The following is a 25,830-nucleotide window of genomic DNA, read 5'->3' on the forward strand; positions in this document are numbered from 1 at the left end:
GGAGGGAAAGAAATATCATTGTCAAGAAAAGCAAGCAAACTTGAGCTTAGGAATGAGAACTTCATTTGATTTACAGGCTTCATATATCTCAGATCACACTGAAGAAAGGAGAAGACTACTTCAGGCAGGGGTGAGATTGAGGCTCACCCTGAACTCTCATTTTGACAACCCAAAGTATTTTCAAATGTTGTACAATGGACTCTGGTGGGCAAAACTGTTTCTGGTATTGGACACTGGTCTAGGGATAATGGCTGAAGGATGGAGAGTTCAGAATTGCAGGTCATCAATGGTACCTGCAATTTAGTTTCTTGTAGAAGAGGTCTCTTGCAGGATTTGTCAAATGGCTTTAGACAAATCAGTTCACACACACACACACACACACACACGCACCTATATCTTTTTCTTTTTCTTTCCTTCTTTTTTGTCACAGTCCACAGCCCCTCTAATGTTTCCAGGGAAATAATAATGGCTCAGATTTTTCTAAGTGGGAAAATGGCTCTGTGCTTCTAAGGTAAGACTATCAAGAGGTATGTGAATTATTTTGATTCTAGTACTTTGGACAATAATGGAAGCATGATCTTCAGCTTTTGAACATATTCAAGTTCTTTTAATCACTTCTGGTTATTTCTACAACACCAGAGGGTGATGTGGGAGAAAGAACTCTGCACCGGTTTTCTCACAATTGGGAAGAAGAAATAACTATTGAACATTATGAATGATAAATCTGTTACATAAAATATACAAAATAAAGCATACAATTCTAATATTTTTGACAGTATAAAAGCCTCATTTTCTTTATCAAAATATAAAGTGAATAAATAAAAACAAGTGACCTGTGCCCCACCCCACACCCAGCAGTACCTCTCTGCCTACCAGTGTCTAATAAGATCCCACTTTCTGATTCTTAGATGATGCCTTCTCATGTATCTTCACATGGCAGAAGGGCAAGGCAGCTCTTTGGGGCCTTTTTAATTAGGACACTAATTGCATTCATGAAGTCTCTGTCCTTGTGATCTAAACAACACTCAAAGGCCCTGCCTCCTAGAACCATAATATTAATGATGGCATCTTGACATGAATTTTAGGAGGACTCCTAACATTCAGACTATAACACCAACCCAATAAGCTTGCAAAATTTAAATTGGGTAATGGACATGAAAAATCCAGCTTATATTAGAGATTCAATAAATATTAGTTATCTTCTCTCTCCCAAATTGCAATTGTCTTGAAGTTTACTAGCTAGAATCCAGTGATAGCAGGTCTACAATTACATAGACTAGTAAGTATTGTTTACACAATGAGGAAGCAGTGGTCATAGAGTCAAGATGCAGGTTAGCTTTGGTCTTAAGAAAGATAGAGAAAAGGCCTCTGTGATCTTCCTCTCAGTGCTGTGGAGGCTTATGTGAGATCCCATGTGTGAAAATATTTTGCAAGTGATTGTTTGTAAATATTAGGCTGTTGGAAAACTAGAATAAACAGAAAGTACTGCATTAGTCCCTTTTTAGTAATGCAAATTCTAAGCCTTGGTTTATTATATTGGTGTTTAAAATATATCCCGAATTCACCTGCCACTCACCATCCCTGCTACCACCTCGGTCTATTCTATCATGTCCTTTGCTTGAGTTTAGTTTCTACAAGGGCAAGGATTTTGGCCATTTTCTTTTCTGCTATATTATCAGGGTTCAGAACAGTGTCTGATTCACTTATAGGCCCACGATAAGTAGAATAACTGAACAAACAAAGGAGAGTAGATTTTAAAGGAAGTTTGCATAAAATTGTGAAAGAAAATTTTCTACATTAACCCTACGTGCCACCCCCTTTTCAGCAGCCCTTTATATTTCAACAAAGACTAATTATGTCTTAATATTTGCAGTCAACTTCATGGGCACAAAATTTTCACAATTATCTTCTGAGTTTTAGTTTTATCTCTTTAGTTCTGTGAGGAACTAAAAAGAGCCTATAGTCACCTTGACAGTATTAGGTTAATGACTGCAATGAGAGTTTATTCTTGAAGTATAATCCCTTTATGCTTTATTTCTAGCACAGATAAAACTTAATTTTTGTGCTCTCTGAATTGCTTCTCCACAAAAATATGGAAATGCCCTTTTAAAACTGAGCAGCTATTTTAGCTGGAGAGCATGTAACTCATGATCAATAATTTCTTTAGGAAGGGCTGTGGCTGTGGCTCAGTGACAGCACACTTGCCTGGCATGTGTGAGGCACTGGGTTCAATTCTCAGCACCGCATATAAATAAAAAAAGGTCTATTAAATATATATATATATATATATATGTATATATATATATATAATTTCTTTAGGAATCAGAAAGCACTGAATTTATTTTATTACTACATGATTTGGACAAGTTAACTAAGTTGTATTTATTTATCCATAAAATGAGGTTAATATTTTTACTACTGGAGTGTTTTATAAGAATTAACCAGTGTATATAATACTTAGCTAAATTAAACCCATATGAAGAATAATTCTGAGTCCATATATTCACCTGTGTTTTTTCTACTCTCACTAGCAGACTTTCCCCAGTTTCATCTTCTTAATTCATGCTGCAGAGTAAAACTGCAGATTTTCAGCTCAGACCTACCAAGAATAGCCAGCACCATGCTGTCTTTAAGAACCTCCATGGAGCCCGAGCACACAAAGTAGATGGCCTGCAATGCATCTCCTTGGCGCAGCAGATACTCCCCTGGAGCACAGAAGGAGGTCTTGATGTGTAGAGACAGAGACCTGAGGCAGCCCCGGCTGGCACATTCAAACAGGGACAGCTGCAAGATTTCCTTGTTCAAGTGCATAGTGATGTCAGAACGAAGCTCATCTGGAAAGTCTTTCAGAAGCTGTCAGAGAAGATGGAGGAGGAAATCAATTTGGCTAAGTGAAGTCTGACTGATGTACCTTAAGATACAAGAGAGATGTTCTTCTTACTGATTGGCTAGCCAGAGTACAGAAGAGGAAATCTATGCATGTATGATCCTGGAGAGATTTTTCAGTGGCCATGACCCTTCACGGTTGGCTACTGAATAATGAGTGCATAATAAGTCTGGAGAAATAGCACAAATTAATAAAAGACCCCGTTTAGGGAAACATATAACTAACATGTAAATCGTTGTGACTTGTTTCTTCCAGAGATTCCTATTCATGGCAGAAAAAATGGAATTTGGATCTGTGGGTGTTTTCTCTGGTGTCATAATCACATCAAGAAAGGAGAAACCAAAGCATTACTCCTTAATGTGTTGGTTTGGTTGGTGGGTTGGTGAAATGGTTGCCTGTTTTATAATACCTTTTTCCCCAGTGGTAGTCTATGTTATTTCTGGAAGTCTACAGATAACAGCTATGTTGGATTTTGTTATTTTTTTTTATTCTAACAGTCGCTTTAGCTTGACTAATCTAATAGCCCAACATTACACCATTATGCTCTCATAAGAATTGGTTCCTTTAAAAAAGGAAAAATAAATCATTTGATCAACCAAAATGGCTTATTAATATAAAATACAGATCAGTCCAGAGTGGCACTGCGAATTTGTAAACCAAAGCAGATAGAAGAAGTGGATTGAGTTTCACGAGTGATGAACAAAATAAAGAGATAAAGAAGTTGCTAGGTGTGTTTGTCACTTCTGCTACGTACATTACAGCATCTTGCTTTTTTACCTTAGAATATGTGTTTTCTGCCTCAAAATGTCAACATGAGAGGTGAACATTACCTCATTTGAATCTATTCCGTTGTTGACTGACCAGGTGGTTTGAAAATACTCGAGCATTCTCTGCTTGAGCTGTTGGGGCAGGTGGTGAACGCGGATGAAGTCCTTCAGGTCCTTAGTTCTGGTGTGATAGAGAGACCATCGGGAATACATCCTCTGTATGATTGCTGTCACATTCCCAAACACCAAGGCGTGCATCAAGGCTGGAGAACAACATGGCATGTGAGGAGTGAGAAATGAGATAGAGGGCCCATCCTTGAAGCATAAATTTACAGTCTATGTATCTGGGATCAAAGCGAAGCATGCTTATGTGGCCATGTTGACACAACTATTTTGGTTCAGGCATTTTGGTGCAACCACTTTATCACAGAGTGCATCCTGAAGTGGCCATGATTTGATTAGAGTAAAAAAGTAAGAATATACAGCAATATACAAAATAGGCTCCTTTGATATACTCAATCTGTTAGCTGCCATTTTGGCTATGACAAATTTTTATTTTGAACTCTATTCACAGCAATATTATTTTAATAGTTATATATTGAGTTTTATGTAGTTTAGTACTTATAACAAATTAGCTTTAATAGTTTGATGCAATGTTATAAACTTATAGTTTAACAATTATTTTTAATACATAACATACATTTAAAAATCAATCTTTTTTTTAACCAACAAGACTTTGTGGAAATTTTAGTCTCACCTCCCAGAGGTCCATCATTTAAAAAATTAGTTTTAGAATATGATACATTTATATTTCTGCAAAGACTGAGGAAGCTATTAGAAACGTGAATGTGGATTTCTCGAATAGTCTGAAGCTTAGTGTGGCTCCAGTCCTCAACCACACCTCAGTTTTGCATTGACTTTGATTTTAAGTGAAATAGCAGAAAAATTTCAGACAATTCAAGACACAAATTTTATGGGTGGTGATGCAGAAGAAACAGCACAATACATAGTTGCAGGAGTCCTGTTCCCGCAAGGTTTGCCAGTCAGATACTATTTAACTCTACTTTCTCAAAACTACCACCAGAGTGAAATGAGAGGGAGGTCTTTGTTGTCCAGAGTTCAAGGGAGGATGGGGGCAGAATAGGAATTTCTTTTGGAGAAAGGTGGAATGAGAGGATGGACATCATTTTCCAGGAATTGCCTATTTGGGGAATAATGGGGAACATGAAGCCCAGAAGAGAAGGCAGGACTTTGCACTCGACAGTCATTAGCAGAATGGAACATGAATGACCTGTGCAATGCCAGCAGATAACCCAAGCAGGCTTGGATTTACCTAGGCCTCTGAAACTAAAGGAATGTGGAGAGCCAGGTGTAGCTATATTTATGGGCACATCATTCTAAGTGATACTCAGATTTTAGCCTTGGAAAAGAATTAATAGCTAATCATCTATTTCAGCAGTTTTTGGTTAAAAAAAGAAAGGACTGAAATTCTAAAGTTTTATCCATTAGGATCTATCAAAATATCCCAGTGTATAAATATCAATGTCCAAGGAGCTATGTTAAAATTTTCTCAGTACCAAAGTAAATATATTAGTGCAAATGTGTCAATATGTTATTACATTGATCCTCCTGAATATTTCAATGCATCCCGGTTCAAGTTCTTTTTTCCTCTCTATATACCAGAAATTAACAATCACTAACATACTAATTTCATTTTAATCTAACACTGGAATTAAAGTCCTTCACCAAGTTAAAATTCTCTACCAGGTATATTATAGTTTCTCTGTGGAATATTTGTCACCATGTCTAGAAAATTAATCTTTAATAACAAGAACTCAGTATTTGGGAAAAGTTACTAAAATATTGTTAAGTTTTGGGTCTATACACAGGAGACAACATATTCTGGCAAAGTGAATATGGACTTCGGAATCAGACGGGCCTAGATTTGAATTCTGACTTTCCCTCTTCCTGACAGTGTAAAATCGTTAAGTTTCATAATTTCTTTACATGGACTTATTTCCTTTATATGTTAAATGGGTACATGTTTCTCATATGGCTCTTTTAAAATATAAAGAGTACACAAACGTGTGTGTGTATGTGTGTATACTCTTTAAATATGTGTGTGTATATATATATATACACACAGTACGTGTGTGGAAAACAATGGTTGTTCAATTTATATTGATTTTTCCTCCTGAAAGTCTGAAAAGGTATCATGAATTTTCAGCATGCTCAGTGGAATAAGATTCGGGGAAATGTACTTGGGTTTAAGATTTTCCTTAAATGTCTTACATAGTTAAGAGTGGCTCTTGGTGGAAATCTCTTCTTGATGAAAGGAATTCAAGAAATATTTGGCAGCTGTCCGCTACATGCAAATTCATGTAAGAATGTATTTTCCCTAAGTGTTTAAAATTGAAATGTCTCCCAATGGGTCAAAAACATTCCAAGGAAAATGTGCATCTCTTAACAACTTAAGTCTGCATGTTTCTTTGTGGATTCTAAATAGAGTTTCATTCTTCTGTATGGTTTTACAGGCACAACAGTTCCGATGCTTAAATATTTTATTTGGAAGAGAAGATCTCTATTTATGATAAACACTCACTAAAGAAAAGAACTGACTCTGCTCAAGACAAAGAAATTAAATACCGATTGCAGGCTCTGTTAAAATGCTTATGGGCTAAGTGTTTGGAAACCCTACCATTTTTAAGAGTATGTAATAGTCTTTTCATGGAGATTAAACTGAGTTCAGAGAACAATTTTATTTCATTTATTTTAACACTGGTTTCCTTAATTATGTGTATGATTTTATTTGCTTTGCTTAATTATAATGTGTAAAGCACTAAAAGTAAGAGAAGTAATATGTTCAGATCATTTAGCATCCTAATTGTACATTATCAATAAAATGAATTACTGGATTAATTGTAGTATTCATAAGCGTGGTTGGAAAATACTCGTCTATGTCTGACTCACCATAATTTCAAAGTCTCATTTCAGCATAGGAAACTACTGCTGATTTAAGGAGTTTTTTAAAAAAAAAGGAAGAAAGGAAACCTTGGCTCTCATAATTTTTCATTTTCTGAAGCTATTATGGCCTTTCTGTCACTGATTTTCATGGCACCCTAGCAAAGAGTATGTGTAACTGTCGAGACAAATTATTCCATCTGCTATGAAAGTTTGACTCAAGAACTTCTATATCCAGGTCAGTTTGGAAATGATCCCTCTTCTCCATTCCTAGCAAATTTGATGTATATAATTCTTGAGTGCTAGACCTGCTGAGAGTGTGTGGGAGGCTCTTTGTGGTGTGTGTGTGTGTGTGTGTGTGTGTGCGCGCGCGTGCGCGCGCGCTCATGTGTGTAGGAGTTTTGCATAAAATGCATTTTGTAAAATCTCATCTCAGAATCAGGTCTGTGAAAGGAACTTAATTGAGATCTAAGAAGAAACTAAGCAGATTTCAAATACAAAGAAGCATCTCCACAGGACAGCTTGGCTTTCACTTTCTCGTTCCTCTTTCATTTCCCTTCCCCGTTTCCTTCCCTGGAGTTTGGGCAATGCTGCTCTCTGAGGTATAACATCCTTGCTGATTCCTTTAGCCAACTGTTTGTCAGTGGCTTTGAAGTCTACATATGGGCTGTTTTCTCCAGAGACCGGAACTCAGAATTTGGTAAAACTTAACAGTCTTCCTCCTTTGTCCCATTTCCTCCTTGCCTTGGAATTTTCCATTCTTTGTTACAAGTATATGGGTTGTGGATAGCAGATGGCAGAGGAAACAAAGTGAGAAAGATTTCCTCGATGATGATTTTAAATGGCAGTGTAAGACATTTTAAGAATGGCCTGAATTTATGAACATAATAGCTCATATGGGCCCCAATAAAATTATGTCAAGATAGTATGAATAAGGTGGGTAGGTTCAAAAGAAGCCTTGACTGCTTCATGACAATAATATTCATTTATTTGTATTTATATTTACTTACATATTTGTATTTTTTTCAGTACAGGGGATCAAACTCAAAGCCTCAGGCATGATAGGCAAGCATTCCACCATTGAGCTACATACCCGGACAATAATGTCCATCTAAATTTAACATGTAGTACTGAGAACTGAATTAAGGCCAATTATATGCCATGCTTATACATTTAGGTCAAAATGAACCCAATATTATGTATAACTAAAATGAATAATAGAAAAAAGAAAAATGAACAAAAAGTACATATTATCAGTTGTGAGCCATCTGGACTAGAAAGCTTTATCAAAACTCCAAGGAAGAGTTGATGGTTCCATCAATTGGGACCAACTCATGAGATGACTATAGGCTGTCACTATTAAGTATGACAAAGAAACTTTTAGAGACATGGAAAAATATTCTCAATAGATTTTTGTTTGGCTTCAAAAAGGATATGTGTAGATATGCAAAAATATTTTAGAAAAATAGGACTATATATGTATAAGAAGACTAGGAAGGTATCTTTTGGTGATGGGATTATGAAAGATTAATAATCTTCTGTCTTCAGTAGTCTTCTCAAAGTGCATTGTATAGGAAAAATTGAAAAGAAGAAAAAGAATGTTATCTGCTTAAATTCCTATTTCCACTTCTGAGTGGGAACTCCCTGAAGGAAAGTATACTGTGTTAGTCATTTTGTGTCCCAAGCATCTAATACAGTCAGCGTAATTTAAGTGGACCATAAATATTTATGAAACTACAGTAAACCTTTTGTAGCTTGATGCTATCTTTAAAAATTTTTGTCATCGTAAGCAAGTGGCTTAGAAAATTTATATTGAACAGTTTAGCTTCGCATCCATCTCTCCACCCTCTTCCTACTTCTTAAAGGAAATTTCTTTTTAAATGATTTCTCCTAGGTCCACTTGTGGTTATAGCTACATTTTAGGTAATATAATTTTACTTCTGTTGCTTGACTCATCCTTGTTAAGTTGATTCTAAAAACAACCTGATACGGAAGAAAAGAACTAAGCTCACGATTACTTAGCATCTCATCCCTCACTTAATGGTTGTATTATTTTTAGCTCATCTATTATAATTTTATAAGGTAAAACTAGTATCAAAGATACATGTAGAGAATGCTACACAAATACTTAATGTATACCACACTGAGATTTCTCAAAGTGAACATAGGTACAGAATCACCCCCTGGATGAGTAACCAGGTTATTAACAGCATCCTGAGGCCTTCCTTGTGTCCCTTCATAGCCACTAACCACTCTCCTCACCAAAGGTAACTAGAGTTATGAATCATATTACAATCAATAATTTGAATTTTCCATCAATAGTTTGAACTTTCTGTAAATAGAATCATAGAGGATGTGCTTCTTTGTATTTCTGGTTTCTCTGTTGAGCATCGAGCTTGTAAGACTCATCTATGCAGTTGCATGATATCATAGTTCATTCATTCTCATTGCTACATAGTCCTCTACTGAATAATTATCTCACAATTTGCTCACTTATTCTCCTATCAATGGCATTCTTTTATTAACCAGGCATTTCCTGTTTGAGATTCTTAATGCTTTAAGGCATCTAATGCTTTAATGCTTCCATAGGCATCTATGTATATGTCTTTTGATGTATATATTATGCATTTCCATTGACTATACCATCAAAAGTGGAATTGTTGAGTTTCAGAATAGAGGTATGTTTGGATTTGGTAGATGTTGATGAAATAATTGCACCAATTGAGAGTCAAATCAACAATATAGGACAGGTCAAAGTGTTCAGTATCTTCCCAAGCAGGTAGGCTTCCCAGTGTTTTAAAATACAAAATTCTGGGAAAGGTAAAATGGTGTCTAATTTTGGTTTCAATTTGCACGTCTATGAATGATGTTGAGCATCCTTTCATGTTTATTTTCTCTTCATGTATTTGAAATATAATTGGTCAACAGATACATGAAAAAATGTTCAACATTTCTTGTAATTAGAGAAATGCAAATCAAAACCACTCTAAGATTTCAACTCACTCCGGTCAGAATGGCAATATTAGGAAATACGAAAATGCAGGCATCATTTCTCTTAGCCTAAATACGAATTTAGAGAGCTTTAACCAGTAAAGTCAAATCTCTTAAATGCTATGTAACATTCAAAAGCAAATATCAAGAATACAAGCAACAATAAGTATTGGTGAGGATGTCAGGAAAAAGTACACTCATACATTGCTGGTAGGACTGCAAATTGGTGCAACCAATCTGGAAAGCAGTATGGAGATTCCTTAGAAAACTTGGAATGGAGCCACCATTTGACCCAGATATCCCAATCCTTAGTCTATACCCTAAGGACTTAAAAACAGCATACTACAGTAACACAGCCACTTCAATGTTTATAGCAGCACAATTCACAATTGCTAAACTGTGGAAGCAAACTAGATGCCCTTCAATAGAGGAATGGATAAAGAAACTGTGGTACATATACACGATGGAATATTACTCAGCATTAAAAGAGAATAAAATTATGGCATTTGCAGGTAAATGGAGGGAGTTGGAGAATATCATGCTAAGTGAAGTAAGCCAATGCCAAAAAAACCAAAGGCCAAATGCTCTCTCTGTTAAGTGAATGTGGACCTATAATAGGGACGGGCATGAGGAGAATGGAGGGACTTTGATTGGGTAAAGGGGAAGGAGGAGTGGAAGGGGCATGGGAGTAGGAAAGATGGTGTAATGGGATGGATATCATTACCCTAGGCACATGTATGACGGCACATGTGGTGCAATGCTACATCATGTACAACCAGAGAAATGAAAATGTGTGCTCTGTTTGTGTACAATGAATCGAAATGCATTCTGCTATCATCGATAACTAATTAGAGCAAATAAAAAATATTCTAAAAAGTCTGAAAAAAAACCCTTACTTTTGAAGTGATTTTTCAAGTTTCTGTGAACTTTTAAAGTTGTGTGTGTGAATTTATATAAGTTCTTTAAACATAATATATGAGTTCTTTGTCAGATAAATGTTTGTGACTATTTTCTCCTACCTTGTAGCTCAGCTCTTCTTGCTCTGTCTTTTGATAAAGAGAAGTTCTGCAGTTTGATTTATCATTCTTTTAGGGAACTCATTTCATGTTTAGAAAATTTTTGCTAAATCTAAGGTCATGACAACATGCTCTTGAATTCCCCTTTGGGCAGCTTTATTATTCTATTTTTCATGTTTATATCAGAATTCATTCAGAACTAATTTGTACAGTTGTAAGAGGCATCAAGATTGTTTTTCAACTCATGGATACATGTTTGACCCAGCAACATTTATTGAAACTGCTGCCAGTTTCAATAATTTAAAACTGCTACCAGTTCTCCCTTTGCACTGCAGTACCACCCATGTCATAAATAAAGTGGCTGTAAATGTGTGGGCGTTCCTGAACTCTAGTCCATTTTTTTGACCTATCCATCTATTCTGCAGCCAACACCACATTTCCGTAACTGCCATTACTTTCTAATACATCTTGATATTTGTAGTGCAAATCTTTTTTTCTTTGTTTTTCATGGTTATTTCTATTAGTTTTAGCTCTTTTCATTTGCACTAGCTTTTGCAAACAGCTCGTCAGTTTTCAAACACACATAACTCACGTGCACCCAAACACAAATCTATTGGGATTACATTGAATTTTTCATTAGTTTGGGCAAAACTTATATCATTACAATACCAAGTCCATCATCACCAACCATTACCATTGTATATCTTTCCATTATTTAAAAAACATTGTAAATTTTCTCCCTGTTTTTTTTTTTTTTTTTTTTTTGCAGTTTTCTGTGTAGAAGTGTTGTACTGTACTAATTAAGTTTATTTGTCCATATTGGATGCTTTTGCAATTGCTTTTTTACATTTCATTTTTTCTAATTAGTTGTCATCAGTCTACATGCATAAAATTGATTTTTATATATGGATCTTATATATATTAACTTACTAAATTTACTTATTAATTCTAATTGTTGTCTGAAGCTTTTAGAATTCTTTTTTGTTATGCATGTTCTCAAAGTCCATATACAGTTTTCTAGGTGAGAATTTTAAAATTATTTTTGCTTAATCTCTTTTACAGTTTGAAATATTCATTCCATATATCAGTGGTTTCACAGTCCATAATTACAGATGCTTATATGGAAGCTTAAATAGTATCTTCAAGTGGAAGTTTAATATATATGAAGGATAAATAAAACTGTGGAACTCCTGAGGAAATTCTTCAGGCTCTCAGAGTCTTCCCAGATTGGTCCATTTTTTTTCCCTGCTCATTTTTCTTCACCCAGCTTCTATGTACCTTTGCCCTAATTAACTATCTGGGATTTTGACAGATAATATTGCTACTGCCTATTTGTAGTAGCTATTGCATTTTTACCATAAGCAACTTCATCAGCCTTGTGTGGGGATTCTTAATGCGATATCCTAGACTTAAGTCCATAGTAACATATGTTTAAATTTGTTTTCTTTTAAAAAATAAATTATTTGTGTATATTTATAAATATTAAATAAATAAAATTAATTTCTAGTATATAATGAAATGGATATTTTACAATAACTTTGCCAGGGAGTCCTGACATTTAAACTCACTAAACCTTTGGGGTCTTATGTCTAGGTTAGGGTATTAATAATTTCCATCTTATAATATTATGAGAATTAAATGAACAAAGTGCTCAATATCACGTGCTTTTATGATTAGCTCTCCATGTTACACAAGTAATTAGTGAATGAGGAAATACTAAAATGCAGGCATCATTTTCTTAGCCTAAATGCAAATTTAGAGAGTTTTAACCAGTAAAGTCAAGTCTCTTAGATGCCATGTAACATTCAAAAGCAGAGTGCTGCTGAAGTCACCTAAAGTTTTAATACCACTTATCCATGAGCACTGTACCAGGATTTTATCCCAGGGAATTTGCTCAATAAACATTTAACAAAGAACTGACAACGAGACATTATCAGATTATTTCCTGTGCCTTTGGGCCTTGTGACTGGTGGAGCTCCTACCTTGAGTGAACAGCAGGAAATAGCTTATGCTTTAACAATTTCTGATTGAGGAGCACTCACAATGTAGTAGGCGGATCACTAGAGAATAAGCTCATCTATTTAGCAGATTTTTCAAATATTAAATTAGGAGGCTTAAGCCTTGAGCCTTTGAGCCTTTCCCAACATTTCCATCAGGAGTAGAAGAAACATGGGCCAATATTAAATAAGTATAGACGGTGTTTATTTGCAAAATGCTTGTCATTTTGCTAGGCAGAAAGATGGGCCATCAAGGGAGAGTGGAAATTATATAAGTCATAACACTGGAGATGAAATAGCCACCACAGGGTCTGGCACAGTGTAGCTCTTCAGAAAATAAGAATTCTTGTTCTCTGCTCCCTAGGCTGCTTGGCATCAGCCAAGAGCCTGTTAGATTGCTGCAGTCCCAGCATGCTACTTCAGCAACTCTGCCGCGAACACTGCCTTTCCAAGAAATGCTCCCTATCCTGGCTCTCCTACTCACTGCTTCTGAACTTCCTGATTTGGCACTTATTATCTACTGTCCAGTATCCTCCAAATTCTTTCCAGATGTTTCATCCTATCTCCTCCAAACCGGCTTATCAGCTCCTTGAGGGCAGGTTTGGTTTTACACTTTGATTTCACTGTGTGCTAAATGATGAATCTCTTGAGTCCCCCATACTGCTCAATATCACATTTTCTACTATAAGGTTCAAAACTCTATCTGATATCTGGAATGAAAGCCAATTAGAGAATGTGGCACAGTCTTCTGAAGCAATAGTTTGGGTCAGAAAATACTAACAAAAATTCTGGCCTACAAGCCATGTTTAATCCAGGTAATTGTTCATGTTCACTCCTGTTCCTTAACAGCAGTCTTATTATTCAGCAAAATTTCCTTCTATGTTTTAAAGAGAGATGCATTCAACAGGGTTCAAATGTTGCCTCTTAATGGTTGTGTGGTGTTGGGGAAGTTACTTTAATTTCCAAAGCTTTAGACTAGTCATTTGAAAAAGGTGGATAATACTAGTATCTATCCTACATTGGTTAGGAGGTTCAGAAAAGAGAAATCATGCTAAGTATTTCAGTAGAGGACATTTTTATGAAGAGTTGTTTCCCTGGCATTGGAGGGCTGAATGAGCCAAAAGGGAGCATAAAGGTACAGCAGACATAATAAATGAAGAGGTGCAACTAACCTAAGAGCTGGATCTAGAAAGGGAAGAAGTGACATAAGTGCTCAGAGGAGGAATTATGAAGAGCCTCAAGAAGCCATGACTCTAACTTTGGGGTGCTGGTACCCCCAGTTGATGCTGGGATTTCTGAGGAGGCCCAAGGAGGCTGGCTCTAGGAGTGCCTAAGAGTCTGAGAGCTAAAAGCCACTGAGGCGGGCTGCCTCCACAGTTGCAAAGCCTGGACAGCAGAAGCAGCCTGCCTTCTCCCCTCCTCCAGCCTGCCAGTCTCCCTCTGGTGCCATGTATTGGCAGAAGTCAATAAAGTTAGCTGGCAAAGAAGAGTACAAAAGAGTGGTCTGAGGCTTAGAGAAAACAGTAATACTTGTTTTTTATTAAATAGGATAATAATGTCAAACCCCAAAATTTACCTTAAGAATTGCTTATGATATTGCACTAAAGCATTTAGCTCAGAGAATGGAACATAGAAGTGATTAATAAATTTTAACTACTTATTATTACATTGGTGCAATAATATTATTATAATTGGTGAAAAATTGGTTTTTATTTTTAATCAAATGAGCTAGCAAACATTCTTAACTTACTACATTAGTATTAACAAAATTTGAAAACATTGATCTGTTTGGGACCACAAAATAAAGTTTCAAATATACCCCGGCAAATTCAGACTCATGTAACTCCCAAACACAGGAGGTAAACAGAATGTTAAGAAAACACTGTGCTTGACCTTTCAAAATCAACCATCAGGTGCTTATTCATCTGTCCAGAAAATGAAATTCATTAACATCACAGGCTTTCATTGTTAATTTATATGTGCATTATAAGGTTTGTCACTGATTTCCTAATTAGTGCTTTTAGAATCTTTCAAATTTGACCAATTTTTCTCCATTGTGTTTCAGGACAGAGCAAACAGAATGTTTGGCAGACACACATTCCTTTTCTTGGTCTAAAAGAAGGAGTTCCCTTACCACCAATCAGCATGGTGCAGATGGAGAAGATCTTCTCTGCATCTGTGTTAGCAGAGACGTTCCCAAACCCCACGCTGGTGAGGCTGCTAAGAGTGAAGTACAGAGCGGCGATATAGGCACTTCGGATGGACGGGCCCCCCAAGGTATTGTTGCCATAGTAGGGAGATTCCAGTCTCTTTCCCAACTCGTGGAGCCAACCTGCAATAAGGAAAAGAATAAAAAATTTCAGATTGAAAAGTAAATCTTGGCATTAGCCAATGTCTGTGTAATGATAAACAGGGACAGAATAATTTGCTCTAGGAAAACATGAAAGAAAGTTAAAAGGAAATTAAGGCAAGGTATCAGATTTTATTGCTATGAAAAACAAAGACATTATTTTTATGCACACTGTTCTGTATAATACACACTGCAGAGAAATACACATTTGAGAATGGACTGGTGGCCAAAGCAAAACGGGTTACCTTACAGCAAGAAACTACCTGCAGAGCTTGAATTAGGGACAGCTACTCTCTGCAATGGTACTGTGAATTTCACTAGCCCCATTAAGCTCCTCTCAATGGAAAATTTAAGAAATAAAGGGGTTGCCTATTTTAAAATCTACATGGTGATAAATAACAGGAACCATGAGAGTCTAAAGTTCACAGGGTGAGGTGGGCTTTGTTTCTGTTCTCTAAGACCCTTCCCCATTTTCCCCATTCATTTGGACTGATATTTAGTGGCTTTATGAACCCCAGCTTATGTTTCCTCATTCGGGAAGAGTCTCTGCAACCTCATTTTGCATTTCTGGTTGGGAGGAAACTTGCCTAAGTAACGGATACCTGTAATGGAACTTGATGCCCACTTCAGTCGTTTTACACTTGTGTACATGTGTCAAATTTTACCAGGTTAAATGCTTTAAATGTCTATTGTATATCAATTATATTGTGATAATTTATTAAAATATATATTAACAAAGATGAGAGAATAGTCAATATAATATTAACAGCATTATCTAAAATGCTAACACAACACAATGACTTACATTAAAATCCTTTATTGAAAATATTTGCCTTTTAAGATTTTATATTTTATAATCATAATATTTTATACTTCTCTGTGTCTCTCTATGTAATATGGAAGTAAGGTTCATAACACTGGTTAATGGATATTATTCACAAACCACCACTTTCTTATAAACATTTCACTAAATGACTGTCAAGGAAGAGATGGAAAAACATAACATTTTTTAAGCAGTAATAATACTTTAAAGTTTTAGACTATGGAACTGTGCTGGGTAATTAAAATGCAAATTTGAAGCAGCTGAGTGTTCCCTGAGACCCAGGAGAAATGCTCAGTGGTGAGTACTGTGCCCAGTTCACCCTGTCTCTGGAGAAGCGTTTCCTAATCTTTTGTTTGCATCAGAAACATCTAGAGGGCTTGTTAAACAGATTGCCAGGTCCCATCCCTGGCATTTCTGGTATAGTAAGTGGGGAGGCTGGGGAAAAGGCTGAAAAAATTGCTTTTGTAACAAGTTCCCAAATGATGCTACTGCTGCTGCTGCTGCTAGACCACACTTTGAAGAAGTACCACTCCATAACAGTGGTTCTCAAGCTGGCTGCAGATGGAAATTTTAAAAATACAATGCCCAGGCTCCACCTCAATTAATTAAGTCAGAATTTCTGGTGCCATGTCCAGTTATTGGTATGGTTTAAAAGCTCCCCAGTAAAAGCCAATGTGAAAGGAGGACTTAAACTCACTATACTCTAGAACTTAGCAAACACCCAACAATAATAGAATTTAATAAGTGTTATTTTAAAAAGCAAATGCATTCATGAATAGATAAATGGTTCTTATCTTTATGATAGTGTGAGATTAGATGATAACACTTATGCAGATACAAAACACATGAACATTGTAAATTTCTATTGGATTTATACACAGAATATAATAAGAACATTTTTGATGATAGGAAATGATAATAAAATGTAAGAACTTTATGCTATAAAAGATGATCCCATTAATAGTTTGCAGCTATTCACCCTTTCTAGAAAAGTTTCATGGAAGGTATAAGGGCTAGATGCAAACCCAGATTTATGTCTATACTCTGCTATCTATATGTTGTAGGAATCACAAACCTCTTTAAGTTTGTTTTCTCATTTTTAAAAATAGAGATTCTAACTTGTAAGGTTGCACCAGCATTAAATGAGATGCCATGTGAAGAAAATGCCAACCACTGCTACTGGCAGAGATTTGGGGTACACTATCATTGTTGTTGCCTTCTTTTGTTACTTAAATTGGAACATACCATCACAAAATTCAGACAGGTAAGAGAAAATATGAAGCCAGAAATGAACGGTAATGGAAAAAGAAAAGTGGTGACAAAATTTATTGGGTAGAACACTGTAGTAGGATGTGATATAATTAAGCATTGCCTAACTTATAGACACAGGAAGAAGATCCAGCAGATAATAGTTCTTAAATTTGGAGAGTTGTGAATCTAAAGAAAGCTGTGACTTCTTTTCTCAGAACAATGTGTGCCTGGGGAGACACACACACACACACACACACACAATTCTGGACAAATTTTCAAGTGGCCTGTGGCTTCCTAGAGCTCTTTCAAATATGCCTAGTCCAAGGACCTAGATTAAAAACTCTGTTCTAGAATTTTAAATGATGGGAAGGAGGAAGAGGTAATAAAGTATGACTTAGTAAAACTTAGCTTAATCTCTTAAGGAAAAAAATGATTTAGAAATAAAGACAACTTATTTAAAAAGAAAGAGATATCACAAAAGCAAAGCAGGTGGGCACTGGAACACTTTGTTAGACTTCTGTGCTCTGTGGGAAGGCAGTCAAGACACATTGGAAAAATAAGGAAGCAGGGATGGCATCTGTATTCTTCATCTTGTTCAGGAGGAAGACTGCTGCAGAACAGTGCTCTCATGGGCATCTGATTGATCATTGTTGAGTATGGACAACAATGAGATGTTGGGTAACTGATAGGCTGTCTGTTTTTCAGGAGTCATCCCAGTTGTGCTCTGAAAGGAATGTCATATCATCTCTGCATGACAAATAAGTGATTAAAGGGGCTTGTCCCTTTGTTCCACATTGGTCATTTCTGCTAATAATAGGGAAATCTAAGCAGCTGAAAAATGTCACTTTGCCCTGAGAGTAAATACTGCATGACCTAATTTTTATTTTAGTTGATGCATAGAGGGAAAAAAAACAAACAAAAATCCACCCTAAAGCTCCTGCTTCTTCTCAGCTGGCTCTGCTACACAGTCAAAACATGAATATACATACAACTGGACCCATTTGTTCATGTTTAGTTGAATTAAAGCACTTATTTACTTATGGAATTCCAAGTTATCTTATGAAAAAAGTAAAAAAAGCTAGCTAGTACATTTGCTTAAGAGTCTTAATTTGAACAAAAAAATGAAACATGTAAGTATTCTCTGGACCAAATCAGTTTTCATATCAATTGATTTTCTGAATAAAATAGGGTATAAATTTATGTTAGGATAAGAGATGATAACCTCACTCGATGCCAGTTCCTTGACATATGTGTGAGATTGCCTCTCAGAGTGGTCCAGGGAGCAACACACAGATGAACAACAGACCTACTTCTTGTTGATACTGTATCTCTTTTCTGTCTGGCCAACTGTTCCATCTATTTTGAGAAACATCTTGTTTTCTAAAAAGGGTTGCTACTAAACTGTGTTACAGCTGACAGAGCAGAAGTAATAATGATCATGAAAAAAACTGGTAACTTGGAAAGGAGGTAACACCCACAAATCCGGGGATTGGCTATGCGGGCTAAATAAAACTTCTTCACAGAACAGCTCCTCAGAAATGAGAGCACATGTTCCACTGTAGTCAGACAACATGTCCCTTCACTGTACAGAAGAAGCAATTTAACCAATTTGGAATCCAGTCTTTTTTTAAGCTGGAGGAACTCATGTCTCTAAAGGAAGGGATGTCCTGGAACAGTCTGTCTGCTTCTGCTCATTTTTTTTTTGAAAGAACATTTTGAAGGAAAAAGCACACAGAACATGCAGTAGAATCTAAATATGCTGCAAACACTGCCACATGATAAAAATAAGAGATCCCACAATAATGCTGTTGTTACTAAAATAGATTAAGATTACATGAACAGAGATTTGTGAAATAAATAAGTGATCAGTCAATCTCAAAGAGAGAATGACTCTGAATGAGCATACCTAGAAAAGTAGATAATTCTCCTGATAATTCATTATGTGTATTTATCAGTACATACTGACCATGGGCCTAGTGTTTTGCTCAAATATACACATTTAACACTAAAAAGGAATTTCTTATTATTTTATTCTCTAGGGCTTTGTACAAAAACATACACAGTTTTACTAATTATATTGTGCATTCACAATTTGTACAGGTGTAACCTGTTTTCTACAACAGATGCATTCCTGGAAAGTTTGATTTACATTAGCATTTGGTAAGTTAATAGGTATTTTAGGCTAGGAATAAAAATATGAAATTTAAGGAAAACCCAGACTAAATCTCTTTGGTTATATAATTCAGTAAAATGAAAAATGACTCAATAAAATACAAGCTTGTTAAATCAGATTTAGATGTGTGTTTAAATGTGTGCATATAGGGAGAGAAAGGGGAGAAGGAATTAGCAACTCATAATTCTTGTAATTCAAAGTCATGTTCTAGTTAGGAATAAACCATGTTGTAATGGGAGTTAGCAAGAACGGAGCCCAGGCGAGGGTTTTCCTGTTAGTAGGTTAGCATCTGATTACTATTTCACTGACAGCTATCTGTACTTCAAACTCTGCGGGGTGGCACATTTTTCTGTCTCATTTACATGCACCAATTTGTGGAACAGGTACAATGACCACGTGCATTCTGATTCATTATTTCATTAGTGATCATGACAACTTAGGAATTATTATATCTGTCCAAAAGATTAGAAAACTAAAGCTCAGAGATATTAAATGACTTGTTCAAAATGGCAGTGTTGGGATTCTAGCCCAAATCTGTCTTCTGTTTGGTCCAGCAAACATCTTTAGGGAAATAGCAGGAAAGGGACACAGAGAAGGAAAGGAAGACAACAAAGTAGGCATCATCAGGAAAATTAGCACTATAGTGAACTGGAACTTAATAACATTGGGAAATGTCTCAACCAATATAGAAATCGTTGCCCTCTTAGCTTAGGGAAGGATAACATTATCCATCATTAGTTGAGGTCTGCTTTGGAGAGTTTTAGTTCTTCAGCAGTACCTTGCCTACTAACAGAGGAGCTTGGAAAATGCCTCAGGCAACTAGAACCTACGGAATCAAATCTCACAGGCTAAGGGGCCAAGGTGGAGCACCAAAATTTATGACAGCAGCCAACATTACTGGATACCAAATTCTTAGCTAAAATTTCACATGACATTATTTTTCCAGTTCCTACAACAATTCTACCTTAGGAAAGGGACAGACAAGTTGAGCAATTTTCTTTATTTTTCAAGTTAGTATCAGATCTGAAATACAGATTTCATAACTTTCTAACTTAAATATCCTTGTTCTTTCTGCTATACTAAATAAAGTGCTAATTTTATCTCACTTTTTCTCTAGTGGTCTTTGAAGTAGGTTCTGACTTATTTTACTTTATTTTCAGCTTTATTGGGTTATAATTGACAAATGAAATTGTGTATATTTATAATGTGCTACACACATATGTTTTGATACACACATATGTTGTAAAATGATCACCATAATCAAGCTAATTAAGATATCAATCAACTTACAGTCATTTTTTAGTGGTAAAAATATTTAAGATCTACTGTCTTAGCAATTTTCAAATTTGCAGTTTGTTTATATTATTTACATTTTTATGAAGTATATAGTTTATTACTGTGTAGAGTAGTACATAGTATAACTATGTAACTATGTAGAATCATCATGCCCTATAATAGGCTATTTTAAATTATTGTTTTAGATTGTGCTGTGTTGAAATCATTATTAAGTAAGTTTGCATTTTCAGGACTTACTTTTTACTTTGAGTGGGAGAATGTCTCCCCAAAGCATGATGTAATGTTATAGAAAATAGATGAAATTATCTAAATATAATCCACAGTATAAACCCAGCCTAACTTGGTATTTAAAATCGGAATGTTACTTTAACTGTGATCAAGAGAGTTCAAGTACAAATTTCAAGCACAGAAAATACTGTGCTAGAGTTGATGTTTGATTATACTCCCTCCTTACTTCTGAAGACCCACTTAATCCTCTTGGACGTCATTAGGATGAGAGGTGGAAAAACACTGTGCTTCTTGTGATTCATAAGACAGCAGGTGGCTGGCTGAGGGAGGCAGAGCGTTGGGAGAAAATGAGTACAGTGGGGGCAAAACATGAGAGCTCCTTCTCTTCAGCTTTTATACCTAGGGCTGAAGCATGGGAATGCCGGGTTGCAGAGGTGATTGAGAAGTGTTAGAAGTCTGAGTGTGTGTATGGTTGGGTGTGTTTGTGTGTATCTGTATGGGGGCTGTGGTGGTGGTAATCGACACCCACAGCATTTGTGAAGGCAAATGTATGTATGCCTTCTTAGTGGAATCAACAAATCAATGTCAAATGCTACCATAGTTTTCTGCCTTTCCGTCCTGAATTATCCTTGACCACATCTCATAAAATGGGGAGAGGGGAGATGGTAGGAGTGAGAAATACTTAGAGAAATGACAAATTCTGAACTAGTGATAGCATAAGTGGTACATTTTTCTTGACAGCACATAATGTTTCTTGCTCTGAAGGATCGATTACCAGTGGAACTAGGGCAGACATGGTACATGCATCAAAATGTACCAGCATTTACTGGTACCAACACTTAATAGGAGTAAATACAAGAGAAAAGTTTGATATTTCATTTGCATTGTCTCATAAATATCTGTACTCCACTGCATGGATAAGAAACATCATCACTAAGAAACATACTTGTCATGATTCTTGAAGGTTCACCTAGTGCCTGTCATTATAATATTTTTCTTTTTTTTCCTTTTTGCTTTAACAATTTTTTTTTTTTGGTAAATACTTTTAGAAGTACACAAAAGTCGCAAAGAGTACAGAGAGTCCCTGTGTACGGTATATTTTCCCCCAATTTTAATATCTTACATCACAACTGTACATTTGTCAAAATTGTGAAATTAATATCAGTGCATTAATATTAACTAAACTATGGGCTTTTCACATTGTAATTTAAGAATCATAATCAAGGACATATTCTGCCTTGTTCTTCAAAACTCATTCCTACTATCTACTGCATCCCCATTTTATGAGATGTGATCAAGGATAATTCAGGACAAAAATGTGGTAGCATTTGACAGTGATTTGTTGATTCCACTAAGAAGGCATCCATATGTTTGAGGTTCCAATTTGACAGGAAAGTGGTCATTACTTTGGGCTTTGCTAATATCACACTGTCATTCTCATAAACTAAGGAGTATTTCACATTGTCAATGTGGTCTACTTTTGAAGTAAAAGACAGAAACAATAATGATTGATCATAAAATAGTATGAAGTGGAATGAGTCAAGATATTTAGATCCCATGCTTGGTCTTATCACTAATTAAATAGCTGTGTGATCCTTTATGTATCAATGAATTGTTCTGATCTTCTATTTCTTCTATTTCTCATACTTGAATGTGAGGTGATAGAATTGAGCAATCTCTAGGTTCTCTTTTTGGTCCAAGATTTTATGAAGTAAGATTCTGTAATGTTTCTTCACAAATGGCTGACTGTTTCTTTTTAATACAAATGCTGTGTCGGAACTAGTGACAGCAAATTCCTTTTTCATTTGTTTTTAATTATTTGATTGAAGATTATCAGAAAATATTGATGGGATAAAGATGGAAGGGTTACAAACAAAGATGTTGTGTCCGCCGAGAACTAAAAAATAAATATTAAAAAAAAATTCTCTCTCTCTCTCTCTTTAAAAAAAAAACAACGATGGAAGGGTTTCACATTTTGATGCATGTACCATGTCTGCCCTAGTTCCACTGGTGATCGATCTTTCAGAGCAATAAACATTATGTGCTGTTAGTATTGTCAAGAAAAAAGTACCACTTATGTTAACACTAATCCAGAATTTGTCATTTCTCCACAGTTTACTTTAAATTTGAAAAGTGTGGACAAGAGAAGAGTCCTGGATATTGATGACTGAGGTATAGCATTTTACTTCAGCAATGATTAAACTGCCAAAATAAACCATCATCACATGCGCGCACATACACACACATGCACAGAACCCTAGAAAGAATGAAAAATGTCAAACAATCTGAAACCACGGTTGAGCAGCTACTGGAGAGCTTTCTGATTGATCCTAGGAAGAAGCAGAATAGGCCATCTGTTTCCAGCTAACTAGGGCACTTCCAAATGCCTCTCAAATCTCAACGAAAAATAGAGAAAACTGTAACGAAGATGAGGCTCATGGTTAAATTGGAAGAACATAAACTATGAACTGTTTGCATGTAACCTTCTTACATAAAATATGTGTAATTTACGATGCTTTTAGATCTGTGCCCAATATAGGCATTTCTTCCACAGATAATTTCTGTAGTGTTTCTTGTGGCTTAAATGAGTTTCTGGGACTTACATTTATGCCTGAGCTCAAAGGATCATTCACAAAGATAACCTTTCACTCAGTTAGAAAACATTAATCCAAAGTTCTCATTACTTACACATGTAGCAGGACATAAGCCTGTTTTAGGAAGACAATTTGGGATAAAAATAATTGAAACCAGCCATATCATTTTATTATATTATTAGTATGCTAAAGTTTATGTTCATTATCTGCTCCAAATTTCCTCCTTGACCTCTTTTTTTCTCTTAAAGACTTAGGTACAAAATTAGAGGAGAAAAATACACTGTCATGCCTCAGATTTGCAAACCGCTTCTGAACTGTCCTTAGCAGTTGCTTGGTAGCAATTTAACTTAAAAGGATAGGGCTTTGTCATCCATTGAAAAAGAATCAAATCAACTTTTTTTTTTTAAAGCTTAAAAAAGTTCTAATTACATTTCTTCCAAGTGCAGAGAGGAAGATATGTTTTATAACATCTTGATTATAAAAGTAACTCTAAAGTAAATTAGACCACATAATATGCTTGAATGTTGTATACAACTATGGTGGAAAAGAGTCCTCAGGATTTTATGTGTCTTTTCTTAGTATTGATACTATTCTAAAGGCCTTTTCTTTAGGTTCCTAGGAAACGGCCCAGTCTCAAAATGAAATAGCAACTTTCAGGTTTCATTCTCCTTTAGAAAAGCAGATTCTGACTCATATGTCTGGTAATGCATTTAAAAACATATAACTAACTTTGTTTGATGTCTTGATGGGGTGTGAAATACAATATGTAGTAGGAGTATTCATGAATATTCAAAAAAAAGTTTTGAGCCAGTGGGTGGCTGAGTGGCCTTAATATAAACATGGGAATGGAGTTATGTCAGAGGGACTTACAGAGCGGCAAGGAAATTTTTCAAAATGAGAAGATTGAGTGCAAAGAGACAACACAGAGAGACGAGAAATAACAGGAAAATCTGGAGGCAGGTGTCAGAATCTGGTACTGTGGTAAACCTCGAGAGCCTAGAAGGTGAACAAGGCAGCCTATAAAATCACATAGAAAATCTTATCTTGAAATTATGTTGTCCAACGTTTTAATGTCTTAGTTCCACCACTTACTCATTGTATTGTGTTGGGTAAGTTGTGTGTGTGTTTGTGTGTGTGTGTGTGTGTGTGTGTTAGCCTCTCTAAAGCACAGAATATGATAGTAACTCCCTTCATGGGCTCTTGTGAGGTTCACTGACAAGATTCACACAAAGTGCTTAGCACAGTACAGTATTACACATAGTTGACACTCAATATAAAACTATTATTGTTGTTACTATTGTTTTAAAGAAAAGAGGCTTTCTATTTAACTGAATTATACTGACCTTAAAATATCTTCATTGGTTTGGGAATGTGGCTCAGCAGTTGAGCACTCTGGGTTAAATCCCCAGTAACCTCCCTAAAAATTAATTGAATAAATTAAATTAAGTAATTCCCAATTAGAAAATACCAACTGGTCCATGAACACTTACACAGTTTAGAAGGGAGAAGAGATGGGATAGATGCAAATCTGGGTCTGATGCCAAGCCCCTCAATTCCTGAGTGGGACCTTTAGGATTTTTTTGTTAGCAAAAAAATTATCTGTAGAATTACAAAGGATATGGGAGATTTAAAAAAGAAAGTCTAGTAAAAACCAAACCAAACCAAAACAAAAACCTCATTACCTCCATTATTAAAAACCTGGATAAAATATTATTCCAGCACTCTAATTTCTTTCTTTCTTTTTTTTTTGTTTCCCCCATACTTTATTTTTTTAAATTTTTTTTAATTGGTTGTTCAAAACATTATAAAGCTCTTGACATATCATATTTCATACATTAGATTCAAGTTGGTTATGAACTCCCAATTTTACCCCAAATACAGATTGCAGAATCACATCGGTTACACATCCACATTTTTACATAATGCCCTATTAGTAACTGTTGTATTCTGCTACCTTTCCTATCCTCTACCATTCCCCTTCCCTCCCCTCCCATCTTCTCTCTCTACCCCATCCACTGTAATTCATATCTCTCCTTGTTTATTTTCCCATTCCCCTCACAACCTCTTATATGTAATTTTGTATAACAATGAGGGTCTCCCTCCATTACCATGCAATTTCCCTTTTCACTCCCTTTCCATCCCACCTCATGTATCTGTTTAATGTTAATCTTTTCTTCCTGCTCTTCCTCCCTGCTCTGTTCTTAGTTGCTCTCATTATATCAAAGAAGACATTTGGTATTTGTTTTTTAGGGATTGGCTAGCTTCACTAAGCATAATCTGCTCTAGTGCCATCCATTTCCCTGCAAATTCTATGATTTTGTCATTTTTTAGTGCTGCGTAATACTCCATGGTGTATAAATGCCACATTTTTTTTATCCATTCATCTATTGAAGGGCATCTGGGTTGGTTCCACAGTCTAGCAATTGTGAATTGTGCTGCTATGAACATCGATGTAGCAGTATCCCTGTAGTACGCTCTTTTAAGGTCTTCAGGGAA

The 25,830-nt window shown here is 35.8% G+C and overlaps 1 protein-coding gene across 1 annotated transcript in view; it reads right to left on the reverse strand.

Moving 5' to 3' along the window:
• Kcnh8 (potassium voltage-gated channel subfamily H member 8) overlaps positions 1 to 25,830 on the reverse strand; it is a 364,802-nt gene that overhangs the window by 61,137 nt on the left and 277,835 nt on the right. Inside the window, exons 8-10 of the mRNA XM_015494542.2 lie at positions 14,754 to 14,951; positions 3,718 to 3,917; positions 2,604 to 2,853 (exon numbers count right to left, since the gene is read on the reverse strand). Of these exons, the coding sequence (XP_015350028.1) occupies positions 2,604 to 2,853; positions 3,718 to 3,917; positions 14,754 to 14,951 (648 nt within the window). The remainder of the gene's footprint in view (positions 1 to 2,603; positions 2,854 to 3,717; positions 3,918 to 14,753; positions 14,952 to 25,830) is intronic.

This window comes from Marmota marmota, unplaced genomic scaffold, assembly GCF_001458135.2.
Source record: "Marmota marmota marmota unplaced genomic scaffold, marMar, whole genome shotgun sequence".
In the NCBI taxonomy this organism is placed as follows: domain Eukaryota; kingdom Metazoa; phylum Chordata; class Mammalia; order Rodentia; family Sciuridae; genus Marmota; species Marmota marmota.